The sequence below is a fragment of the Capricornis sumatraensis genome, chromosome 23, assembly GCF_032405125.1.
Source record: "Capricornis sumatraensis isolate serow.1 chromosome 23, serow.2, whole genome shotgun sequence".
NCBI classification, from domain to species: Eukaryota; Metazoa; Chordata; class Mammalia; order Artiodactyla; family Bovidae; genus Capricornis; species Capricornis sumatraensis.
Genome location: NC_091091.1, coordinates 18,015,414 through 18,028,031, shown reverse-complemented (window position 1 = coordinate 18,028,031; position 12,618 = coordinate 18,015,414). Strand labels below are relative to the sequence as shown.

Below are 12,618 nucleotides of genomic sequence, written 5' to 3'. Positions count from 1 at the left end.
GTGTCCGACTCTTTGAGACCCTATGAATTGCAGCATGCCAGGCCTCCCTGTCCATCACCAACTCCTAGAGCTTGCTCAAACCCATGTCCATCAACTCGGTGATGTCATCCAACCATCTCATCCTCTGTCATCCCCTTCTCCTCCTGCCTTCAATATTTTCCACCATCAGGGTCTTTTCCAAAGAGTCAGTTCTTCACGTCAGATGGCCAAAGTATTGGAGTTTCAGCTTCAGCATCTGTCCTTCCAATGAACATTCAGGACTGATTTCCTTTATGATTGACTGGTTGGATCTCCTTGCAGTTCAAGGGACTGTCAAGAATCTTCTCCAACACCACAGTTCAAAAGCATCAATTTTTCAGTGCTCAGCTTTCTTTATAGTCCAACTCTCACATCCATACATGACTACTGGAAAAACCATAGCTTTGACTAGACAGACCTTTGTTGGCAAAATAATGTCTCTGCTTTTTAATATGCTGTCTAAGTTGGTCATAGCTTTTCTTCCAAAGAGCAATTGTCTTTTAATTTCATGGCTGCAGTCACCATCTGCAGTGATTTTGGAGACCCCCCAAAATAAAGTCTCTCACTATTTCCATTGTTTCCCCATGCCATGGCATTCTCCATTGCCATGAAGTGATGGGACCAGATGCCATGATCTTAGCTTTTTGAATGTTGAGTTTTAAGCCAGTTTTTTCATTTTCCTCTTTCACTTTCATCAAGAGGCTCTTTAGTTTGTCTTCACTTTCTGCCATAAGGGTGGTGTCATTTGCATATCTGAGGTTATTGATATTTCTCTTAGCAATCTTGATTCCAGCTTGTGCTTCTTCCAGCCCAGCATTTCGCATGATGTACCCTGCATAGAAGTTAAATAAGCAGGGTGACAATATACAGCCTTGACGTACTCCTTTCCCAATTTGGAACCAGTCTGTTCTTCCATGTCCGGTTCTAACTGTTGCTTCTTGACCTGCATACAGATTTCTCAAGAAGCAGGTGAGGTGGTCTGGTATTCCCATCTCTTGAAGAATTTTCCACAGTTTGTTGTGATCCACAGTCAAAGGCACTGGCATAATCAATAATGCAGAAGCAGATCTTTCTCTGGAACTCTCTTGCTTTTTCGATGATCCAACAGATGTTGGCAATTTGATCTCTGATTCCTTTGGCTTTTCTAAATCCAGCTTGAACATCTGGAAATTCACAGTTCATGTACTGTTGAAGCTTGGCTTGGAAAATTTTGAGCTTACTTTGCTAGCGTGTGAGATGAGTGCAGTGCAGTAGTTTGAACATTCTTTGGGATTAGAATGAAAACTGACCTTTTCCAGTTCTGTGGCCACTGCTGAGTGTTCAAAATTTGTCAGCATATTGAGTGCCACACTTCCACAGCATCATCTTTTAGGATCTGAAATAACTCAACTGGAATTCCATCACCTCCACTACCTTAGTTTGTAGTGATTCTTCCTAAAGCCCACTTGACTTCGCATTCCAGGATGTCTGGCTCTAGGTGAGTGATCACACCATCATGGTTATCTGGGTCATCAAGATCTTTTTTGAATAGCTCTTCTGTGTATTTTTGTCACCTCTTCTTAATATCTTCTACTTCTGTTAGGTCCATACCATTTCTGTCCTCTATTGCACACATCTTTGCATGAAATATTCCTTTGGTATCTCTCCTTTTCTTGATGAGATCTCTAGTCTTTCCATTCTATTGTTTTCCCTCATTTCTTAGCATTGATCAATGAGGAAGGCTTTCTTATCTCTCCTTGCTGTTCTTTGGAACTCTGGATTCAAATGGGTGTATCTTTCCTTTTCTCCTTTGCCTATAGCTTTTCTTCTTTTCTTAGCTATTTGTAAGGCCTCCTCAGAAAACCACTGTGGTTTTTGCATTTCTTTTTCTTGGGGATGGTCTTGATCCCTGCCGCCTGTATAATGTCACGAACCTCTGTCCATAGATCTTCAGGCACTCTGTCTATCAGTTCTAATCCCTTGAGTCTATTTGTCACTTCCACTGTATAATCTTTAGGGATTTTATTTTGGTCATATCTGAATGGTCTAATGGTTTTCCCTACTTTCCTCAATTTAAGTCTGAATTTTGCAATAAGGAGTTCATGATCTGAGCCACAGTCAGCTCCCGGTCTTGTTTTTGCTGACTGTATAGAGCTTCTCCATCTTTGGCTGCAAAGAATATAATCAATCTGACTTTGGTATTGACCATCTGGTGATGTCCATGTGAAGAGTCTTCTCTTGTGTTGTTGGAAGAGGGTGTTTGCTATGACCAGTGAGTTCTCTTGACAAAACTCTGTTAGTCTTTGCCCTGCTTCATTCTGTACTGCAAGGCCAAATTTGCCTGTTACTCCAGGTATCTCTTGACTTCCTACTTTTGCATTCCAGTCCCCTATGATGAAAAAGACATCTTTTTTGGGTGTTAGTTCTGGAAGATCTTGTAGGTCTTCATAGAACTGTTCAACTCCAGCTTCTTCAGCATTACTGGTTGGGGCATAGACTTGGATTACTGTGGTATTGAATGGCCTGCCTTGGAAACAAGGAGAGATCATTCTGTTGCTTTTGAGATTGCACTCAAGTACTGCATTTCCAATTCTTTTGTTGACTATGGAGGCATTCTTGCACACAGTAGTATATATAATGGTCATCTGAATTAAATTTGCCCATTCCAGTCCATTTTAGTTCACTGATTCCTAAAATGTCAATGTTCACTCTTGTCTAACTCAATGAAACTGTGAGTGATGCCATGTAGGGCCACTCAAGACAGATGGGTCATGGTGGAGAGTTCTGACAAAACATGGTCCAACTGGAGAAGGGAATGGCAAACCACTTCAGCATCCTCGCCTTGAGAACCCCTTGAACAGTATAAAATACATGTGGTGGAAGGAAAAACTAAGGGTACATTGTTTTCCCAGTTAAGAAAACTTAGTAACCAGCAGCTTATGCAAAGCTTGTGCTGTTAAATCAAACATTAACATAGGGACTTCCCTTGTGATCCAGTGGCTAAGACTCTGACCTCCTAGTGCAGGGGGCTTAGGTTTGATCCTTGGTCAGGGCACTAGATCCCACATGCTGCAACTAGGGATTTCGCATGCCACAACTGAAGATCTTGCATAAGCAACTAAGACCTAGCGAAGCCAAATAAATAAATAAAAAATTTTAAATTAGCATAATTTTTTGCTCACTGTGATTTAAACAGAGCTGATTTTTCTCTTTTGTTAGTATGCTTTTGGACACATCTCCTTCTGCTGCATCCCCCATTTCTGCCTTGGAGTTTTCCAACCAAGATTTCAGCTTTACCAGGAAGTGGGGATCCTGGCAGTAAGGAGGGTATGATGTTGTCCTTCCCGAGCCATGCCCAAGGGTCTGACTTCAGCCAGAGTGACAGGAAGGGTCACTGGCCTTGAAGGAGTCATTTTCCATCCTCCCATGGGCATCCACAAAAGCACCCCTCTATTTCACTAATCTTTCCCCACAACAGGGAGAAGCAGCAAGTGAGTCTGACAGCCCAATCATGCCCCCAGGGGAACACTATGAGATTTTTGACTGGAGAGGATACGGCCAGCCTCGGCTTTCAACACGAATAACCTGAGTTTTCGGCAGTGGACCTTCCCCTTAACAGGGGAGCCCCTGTTTACTCCCTTGATCCTATGGGAGGCTCAGAAGTGACACATGTGAAGTACCTGGCCCAGTGCCCAGCATCTAGAGACACTGAAGTGGTTGATAACAAGAGGATAAGATGAAAATAGCAATAATCATATTTACTGAGATCCTTTATGAGTTATAACTAGCATAAGTCATAAAACTCATTCATTTTACATGTATAATTCAATGGTTTTTAAAAATCATTACATTTGCAGAGTTTTGTAACCAACACTACAATCCATTTTAGAAATTTACCATGTCCACCCCAACTCCAAAAGAGCCTTGATGCCCGTTCCCATGCTCAGCCCTGGGTATTCTGATCTGCTTTCTTTTGCTATAGAGTTGTCTTTTATGAACATTCATACAGATGGAGTCATATAATGTGTAGTCTTTTCCATCTCACTCCTTTCACTTTACTCAATGCTTTTGACCATCAAATACTTTCAATCCCTTTCCAGCAATAATTTTACTTTGCTTAGTGATTGCCCAGCTGCTAAGTCATGTCCGACTCTGCAACCCCATGGACTGTAGCCCGCCAGGCTCTTCTGTCCATGGGACAAAGGGCTATAGTCCATGGGGCTGCAAAGAGTCAGACACGACTGAAGCAACTTAGCATGCAAGTACAGCACCAGCTGGGAATCTGGTTAATTCTGTACATGTTCGTGCATGTGTGTGCTAAGGTTGCTTCAGTCCCTTGAAATTTAGGTAGTCAAGACAAGGGTATTTCACAAAGAAAGCACCTCCCACTCACAATGTCAGTCTTAAATATTGAGAATTTGAAGAGCAATATCAACTTGATGCTCTAGCTAATGAAACACAGTTGGACTCATACTACTACATATTCAGTTGATATTGCAGTTTACTGACACGGGAAATGTTAAAAATTTCAAGTGTAGCTTCTTTTTCAAAGTGTTTTAAAAAAAATCATGTCAGGGTCAGGTTACATCTAAGTAAGAGTTACATGGGAGGGGCCTCTCCTTTTGCAGATGCCGCTGGTGAGAGCTGATGGAAATTAGCCCTTTTGTAAGCACTGTGTGTAGAAAGAAAGTCAATGGGCTCTGAGCGAGAGCCTGAAGGACTCTAGTGAAGTACATGAGAATGAACTTTATGACGTCTGCACTTAATACTTTTCAAGGCCTTTCCCCCTTTTTTGTGTTTGGAATAGGTGGCCCTGTCTGATGAGGTGGTGTGGGGTGCCTTTGTATTCCCTTGTAAATTCTGAGAAGGCAGAGGCCTACTCGGCTCTTCCACAGCAACTAACATAGTACTTCCAAGCGCTTTACACATACCAGGCTCTCAATAATTCTTAGTAATAGATTATCCCCTCACCGTTTGCTTATGTGTGCTTTATCTTGCAAACTCAAATAATACAGACTGAGGGCAAGTCCAACCTACATTTATAGCATATCCCCTTTAAGTCCATTGGGAACTGTGAACTTGTAAATGTCATAGGTTCTTAATTAAAATATTCATTCAGTTCAACTTAATTCAATAGAGAGCCTTCATATCCCTGAGCAGTAAGGTCCAGGCAGGCGAATATCAGCTTGAGAGGAGGCAGCCAGGAGATGCTGAGGGGGCTGGCTTAGCTCAGGCCTCTCCCCTTCCAGGCCTGCTCCCTTTCCAGTCTCTCACCTTCCACTCTCATAATGATGGTCAAGTAGGGAGAAGGGAAGTGGGCATAGTGGACAAGGCCTTTTCGATCCCTTTTGTGGCTTCAGAAGATGAGATTTCGATAACAGCTTGCTGCTTCTCTCAATGTGTCTATTTGTGCAATGGGTAAAGGCCCTGAGAATACAGAGATGAATGAATAAGTGTCCTTCAAATGTGAGGTGAGGTGTGTGTACTGTGTAAGTATGCACAGTTAGGAATGATTGGTATCTCTAGGTGTGATCAGGAGTGGTGGGTCTGTGCCCCTCTGACTCTGGGCATCTCTGGCGTGCACATATGTGCAGTGATTATAGATGCAAGTGTGAGTCCCCTCCCATATGAACCCTTGTGAGCTCTCACTGAGCCCATAGAATCAGAGGTTCTTAACTTGTCCCATAAGGACAAGGAGGGGTCATTTAGCAATGTTAGGATGGGAGTTCCTAATTAACACCCCAGTTCTGAGCTTATAAATTGGCATTTTAAAAAGTATTTCATTACCTTTGCCTGTGATAGGTTTTCCCCCCAAACTTCAACGTAACTACTTATATATGCTTAACTGAAAGTAGCAAAAAATGTGCATGTCTTTTGAGCCTGCCAGCAAGGCCAGCTCACTGTGCCATCAGGCCCAGAGACTGACCTGTGTGTATGTCTGTGCAGGTCGCAAGAGTGGAGCCTGGGACTCCAAGTCAACTTCTTTACCTGCTGCACCATCCCCACTGCCCAGGGCTGGGTAAGTTCCTGTTGCAGAGAAGCAACTCTGTGATTTAAGTAACTAGTCTCTACCACTGCTGTGAGCGGCCTGCCTGGAATCCACAAAGGAGTCCTGCCTGAGTATCTGGGAGCCCAAGAGGGGCAGGTGTCTTTCTGCTATTTCCATCCAGAAGAGCACACGTGCCCAAGCTCAGATGCAGGCACACCTAACATTACAATAGGTGTGCTCCTGGAGTGTGCAATGACCCTCCTGCCCTACTCATCTCCATGTCCAAGGCATGCTTCAAGGTGGACTTCGGGTGCCCCTGCTGACATCAAAAACTAGTAGTCTTTCCTCCCAAAAGCTGTCAGTTAAATCTTGAGCTCAGTGGCTTGTGCTCCACAAAACAGAAGCTCCAGAGCTTGAATAATTTTAAGACCCATAAGCAGGTTTCATTCCTCCTTTCTACTCCTTGGCTTCTCTTCCAAGTAGTTAGTGATCTGTAAACAAATGAGTACACAGAGCAGCTTGTACGGGGTGTTCAGTCAAAGCAACACTGCTAAGGTTCCTTTCAAAATGGAGATGAGAGGGTCATTCTTTCTCACTGAACTTAGAAGAACTTTGTAAACTGTTGGGTGAGTACTCTAATGTGTTAATACTACAAACAGTGACCCAGTAATGTCATATTGGCTCAACAGGCTATTTTAAAAGCACACTTAAATGTGTCCAAGGCTGGCCTGCATGGTTATAGTCTTAATTCTGCCTTTGAGTAAAGCAAAGAAGCTTTTAATTTCAGGGGTTTATTAAGCAAAACTCTGCACACTTCTCTCTTGGGTTAGTTTTATCACTTCAGACAAGTTACTTAGTCTCATAATCTCTAAAATGTAATAAAAATACCCACTTTAAAAGGACAGTGTGAGGTTTAAATAACATGTGAATAGTCTAACCCAGTACCAGGAATTGGGAATTGTTAGTATCCTTCCCCCAATCATCCAGCTCTCAGCTGAAACAAAGTGAGAGATAGAGAGAAAGCCAGTATTTAGAATGAATGCAGATGACAATTATAAAGCCTTAGCTTCCCTTGTGGCTCAGATGGTAAAGAATCTGCCTGTAATGCAGACCTGAGTTTGATCCCTGGATTGAGACAATCCCCTGGAGGAGGGAATGGCAACCCACTCCAGTATTCTTGCCTGGAGAATCCCCACGGACAGGTGAGCCTGGCAAGCTACAGTCCATGGGGTCACAAAGACTCAGAAATGACTGAGCAACTAAGTACATTGCACAACATTAGAGTCCAGTCTCTACTGAACTAAGACAAACTGGTATGTTAGCTCATGCAAGAACCCTCAGGACCAGAGGTAGCAGTGGTTTTCAAACATGTCATTTGTCTTGGGTTTATCTGTTTGGAGTGAAATTCTAGGCAGATGTCCAGTAGAGAGGAGTCACCAGAGGCTGGAGGGCCACTGGCATGGGGAGGCGCTGGCTGCCAAACACTCCTGCTTGGCCACCCTCACGTCTTCACCCTCCTGCCCCAGACAGTAGCCCTGGGGTGCTGTTGGGGGAAGGGAGGGATCTCCATGCACCTTTGAAAATACTATTTGTGGTCCTTACATTACAGATGAGGAAACTAAAGCTCAGACTGGCCCTCACAGCCAAGAGAGAGGCCTGAGGTCACAGAGTAATTCGTTGCAGAACTGGAGCAAGAGCTCAGTTATCTTGACTCCCTGGTAACTGGCTCTCCTGTTTATCCCCATTAACCCCTTGGCCATCTGTCAGCGGACGCTATCTGAGGTTCAGAAGATCATGACTGAATCCTGTTTCTGCCCTTCTCTGCCCTTCATGGATCATCTTCTTAGACACTTGTATCACTTTCATTATTCTAGTTTATATTTGAGAGTAAAATGATAAGTTGTCAGCTCCTCTTTATCTCTGCTGTGTTTTAACAAGTCAATCTCTTTTTATCCCCCAGGAAGAAAACAGCTATGCCACTGAAGACAGTAAGTTAATTGTGTATTTAAATGTACTTCATATTTCCTGCGTTGTTCATTCTTATCCATTTATTTAAAGTTGACAATGCTTTCAGCTAAGAGGAACACAGCAATCTTGCTGCTGCCTGGATAGTCCAAGAGAATCTTGGAATCCTCAGTTAGGCAAGGAAGATGGGAGGGTCCCATCCTCCAGGATGTGGCTTCACTGAGTAAGTGGCTGCAGGGGCCAGGCTCCCTGCCTCTTGTGACCTCTGCCTTCCCCTTGGGAAGCCCTGGGTCTGCTTCCCCACCTGCCAGCCTGGGAGCTAAGGACTGACAACTGTACATCAGGCACACAGTCCTGACTACACTCATATTCTGGCCAGAACGTGGGGAACCTGAGTCAGCCCACTATTTAAGGAAGCCCATCCTGACCTAATATCTACACTGTAGCCTGACATTTACAACCACAAACACCCAGACGGTGGGGTTCTGAGACCTAAGCCAGAGGCCAGATTTCCACTGCACAGGCGCTACTGCCCAGCAGCTGCTGGGGGGCCATGCCTTCTTCCAGAACTGCTGACAGACTGGGGAGACCCCACACCAAAGTGACACTGCTCCTTCCATGACACACTGCTGGTCCATTGTCAGCTGATGCAAAGGTTGAGCTGGGGACTGTGTGTTTTTAATGGTTGCTCTTGTCATTGAAAGAAAAGCCATGCATCAAAGAGATATTCTCTCCAGTATTTATTTTAATATTATTGTTTTGACTTTTATTTCCACGTACCACTGTATTGAAGATCCTTACCTTTTTTTTTTTTTTTTAAATAGACTCCAGTTGCCTCTCAACAGAATGCCTCAAGTGTTTGCGAAGGTAAATCTATATTACTTTGATGGAAGAGCATGTCCTGTACAAGTTATTTTGATTAAAAATTTGTATGCAAATATATTTCTAAATTTCTTTCATTATTTATAAGGCAATTGTAAACATAAAGCTCAATTTTTAAACAGAACAGTCTTTACTTTGCCATGAGTAGTGAGTAGCAAAGCTGATCAGGACCTGGGCTTGCCAAGCTACAGCTGTGCAGTAGGCCACAGTCGACATGCCCCAAACCTGCCTGTCTGTAGACAGATATGACTTGCCAGAAACTGTGCCACAACCTCACATAGGCGTGCAGACTGATTTAGAACCATTCCAATGTCTCAGAATTAATGGGTAAGTTAAGTAATGAAATTTTAACAAATCTGTTGGTTTGAACAAGTTCTTGTGCTAAGTTTTCAAAATAATGTTTCCTGAGTTCAAGTATCTATCTTCTTAGTACACCTTCAAAGCCTTCCTTTCCTTTATCATAACCATGTATACTTTCTATTAGAACTTTCCCATTTAAAAAAATTTGAATTTGAAAAATACTGGGAGGAAAAAAACCCAGGAGAATCATTCATAATCTCAAGACCTAAAACACTACATAGAAATGAAAGCTTTGTACCCATCTAATGCCACACTTGAAGGTACTCGATGTTAAAAGCTACCATTTCCTGAGTTAACACGGGCATACCTGTCTCTGACGATGGATGGTAGACATTCTCTGAATGTGTGTTACGACTCACCTGTCTGCTTTCATTGCTCTGCTGGGTCTCTTCCATCATTTCCCACATCTTTCCTCCAGACTCCTCTCTTGTTGTCTTGCTTTCCTCTGATGCTTTTGGCTTGCTATCCTTCCATTCTTTATAGTCTTCCATGCCTGCTGAGCAGGGAGCTTGGAGTGATAGTGAAGCCTTAGGGTGAGCCTCTACAGGAAGTAAGTACAACTCTGAGCAAACTTCATGGCTTCAGAGCTTCTTGGTGAAAGACTTGCTCATGGGAAGACATTTGACCAAACTCAGTTCTTCTCAGTTGATACTGGGTTTGAGCATGGGGAGAGACATTTCCTTCTAATCCTAATATAATCATTTCCTTAATGCAGAAAAACCTATACCTGCTGAACGCCACCGGGGATCTAGTCACAGACAAGAAAATATGCAGTCACCGGTGTTTCCTCCTCCTGCCCAGAAGTAAGAATCTTTTCCTTTGAAAATAAGTTTCCTTAACATCTGTATTGTCATACTGCACAGAAACACTGGCTTATAGTGATCAGTAAAGATTTAGTATTTTATTGCTTTGCAGTTGGAGAAGGCAATGGCACCCCACTCCAGTACTCTTGACTGGAAAATCCCATGGACGAAGGAGCCTGGTAGGCTGCAGTCCATGGGGTCGCAAAGAGTCGGACATGACTGAAGCGACCTAGCAGCAGCAGCAGCAGCAGCTTTGCAATTAAATTTTTAAAAAATGTTAAGTAAGCGACAACTTTAAAAGAACTGCTTAGAATCACAGAGACTTAACTAATATTTCGGTGAATTATTGGACTGAAGTAAAATCTAACACAAGCTAACCCTCCTGCTTTTAAAGAAACTAAAGGGAATAATCTTACTTCTCTTGAAGGCTGTAGTGCCTCTCCTGTCTTTAGATATGGTTTATTGGTTCTTCCTGTTGATCCTTTGTGATGCACCTGTTCAGAGTATTTTCAGTGCAAATAAAAAGTCAAACTTATTCATCTTGTGCATTGCCCTTTAATTAATCTGAATTTCTTCCTTTCAGGGCAGTTCATCAAAAACCCATACCTCTGCCAAGTAAGTACAATGAAGGCATGAAGAGCAATACCAAGTATTGTGTGAGCTGGGTCTTCATGTCTCTACCCAGGGGTCCAGGGAAGTACTGCCTCTTCCAGTGGAGTATCCTCTCCAGCTTGTTTCCTCTTCTGTAAAATGGGGCCAAGAACACTTATTTAATAGAGCTGTTCCAAAAAGTAAATAGATTTGGGATCATTCTTACTTTTTTCCTTTTTAGTTTTGATTGAGTATTTTACTGATCATCATTTATTTAATTTTTTTCACAACAACAATATAACTTTTTTCAAAATAAGATGATTAAGTAAAACAACATGTTGTGCCTGGTACATAGAAGGTCTTCAATAAATGATATTTAAATTAAATCTAAAATACCTTTTAATGATTATAAAATGTATCTATAAAAGCTACCCTGAAAAGAAGATTTAGCAAATATCTGAATAATTTTCCTAAGGCAAATAATACAATACCTTAAAAATATATGAAGTCAGGCTCACAGAACACAATTACCCAAACCTCGATTTACTTTCTACTTAATCTAGGGAAAAAAATGAAAACACAAAACAAAACCCTTCCTGACATGGATAACATGAAAAATATTCCAAAGTATTCAAGATTTGATACATTTAAATAAAGAGAATAATTATTGTATATAAAATTTACATGTGTTTAAATAAACATAAATCTGTTTACTAGGTTTTAACTGGATGTTGATTCATCTTAAATAAATGAAACAAAATATAACTTTTCTAAAATTCTGAACACAAAGTGAAATGGTGTAGCTATAGAATTTTTTTTTTACTATGTAAAGTTTTATTATACCCTTTACTGTTTTTTAACCCAAGTCATTCTTTCAATTGGCAAATACTTATTAACCATCTGCTATATGCCAGGCACTATTCTAGACACTCAACATTCAGGAAACTAAGATCATGTCATCTGGTCCCATCACTTCATGGCAAATAGATGGGAAAACAATGGAAACAGTGACAGACTTTATTTTGAGGGGCTCCCAAATTACTGTAGATGGTGACTGCAACCATGAAATTAAAAGACACTTGCTTCTTGGAAGAAAAGTTATGGCCAACCTAGACAGCATATTGAAAAGCAGAGACATTACTTTGCCAACAAAGGTCCGTCTAGTCAAGGCTATGGTTTATCCAGTGGTCATGTATGGATGTGAGAGTTGGACTATAAAGAAAGCTGAGCGCCGAAGAATTGATGCATTTGAACTGTGGTGTTGGAGAAGACTCTTGACAGTCCCTTGAACTACAAGGAGATCCCACCAGTCCATCACAAAAGAACTAAGTCCTGAATATTCACTGGAAGGACTGATGCTGAAGCTGAAGCTCCAATTCTTTGGCCACCTGATGTGAAGAACTGACTCATTTGAAAAGAGCCTGATGCTGGGAAAGACTGAAGGCGAGAAGAGAAGGGGACAACAGAGGATGAGATGGTTGGATGGCATCACCGACTCAATGGACATGAGTTTGAGTAAACTCCGGGAGTTGGTGGTGGACAGGGAGGCCTGGCGTGCTGTAGTTCATGGGGTCGCAAAGAGTCGGATATGATGAGCAACTGAACTGAACTGATTCTAGACACAGGGGCTACAGCAGTGAACAAAACAAATGAGTCCCTCCCTTATGGAGCTTCTATTCTACTGGAGGAGATAGGAAACATAAACAACTAGATAAGTCATACGGTAAAGAAAAATGAAGCAAAGAGGCAGGGGGTGGGCACAGACAGGAATGGAGGCAGTGAGGGCTGCAGTGGCAGGGTAAGACCTTATCTATAAAACAGGGTCTGAGAGCTCCTCCTACATAGGGCACATGTGAGGGGAAAATGAGCTAAGACTCGGAAAACAGAACAGGACTAGCACATATCCAGGGATCAGAAAATGTCAGCCTTGAACTCCCTCGGCTGCCCAAACTGTGGAAACCCTTCAGTTCAGTTCAGTCGCTCAGTCATGTCTGACTCTTTGCAACCCCATGAATCGCAGCACTCCAGGCC

The 12,618-nt window shown here is 42.3% G+C and overlaps 1 protein-coding gene across 1 annotated transcript in view; it reads left to right on the top strand.

Annotated features, from left to right (window-relative positions):
- BLNK (B cell linker) overlaps window positions 1-12,618 on the top strand; it is a 78,216-nt gene that overhangs the window by 57,116 nt on the left and 8,482 nt on the right. Inside the window, exons 9-13 of the mRNA XM_068961542.1 lie at window positions 5,944-6,016; window positions 7,947-7,974; window positions 8,776-8,818; window positions 9,909-9,996; window positions 10,580-10,611. Of these exons, the coding sequence (XP_068817643.1) occupies window positions 5,944-6,016; window positions 7,947-7,974; window positions 8,776-8,818; window positions 9,909-9,996; window positions 10,580-10,611 (264 nt within the window). The remainder of the gene's footprint in view (window positions 1-5,943; window positions 6,017-7,946; window positions 7,975-8,775; window positions 8,819-9,908; window positions 9,997-10,579; window positions 10,612-12,618) is intronic.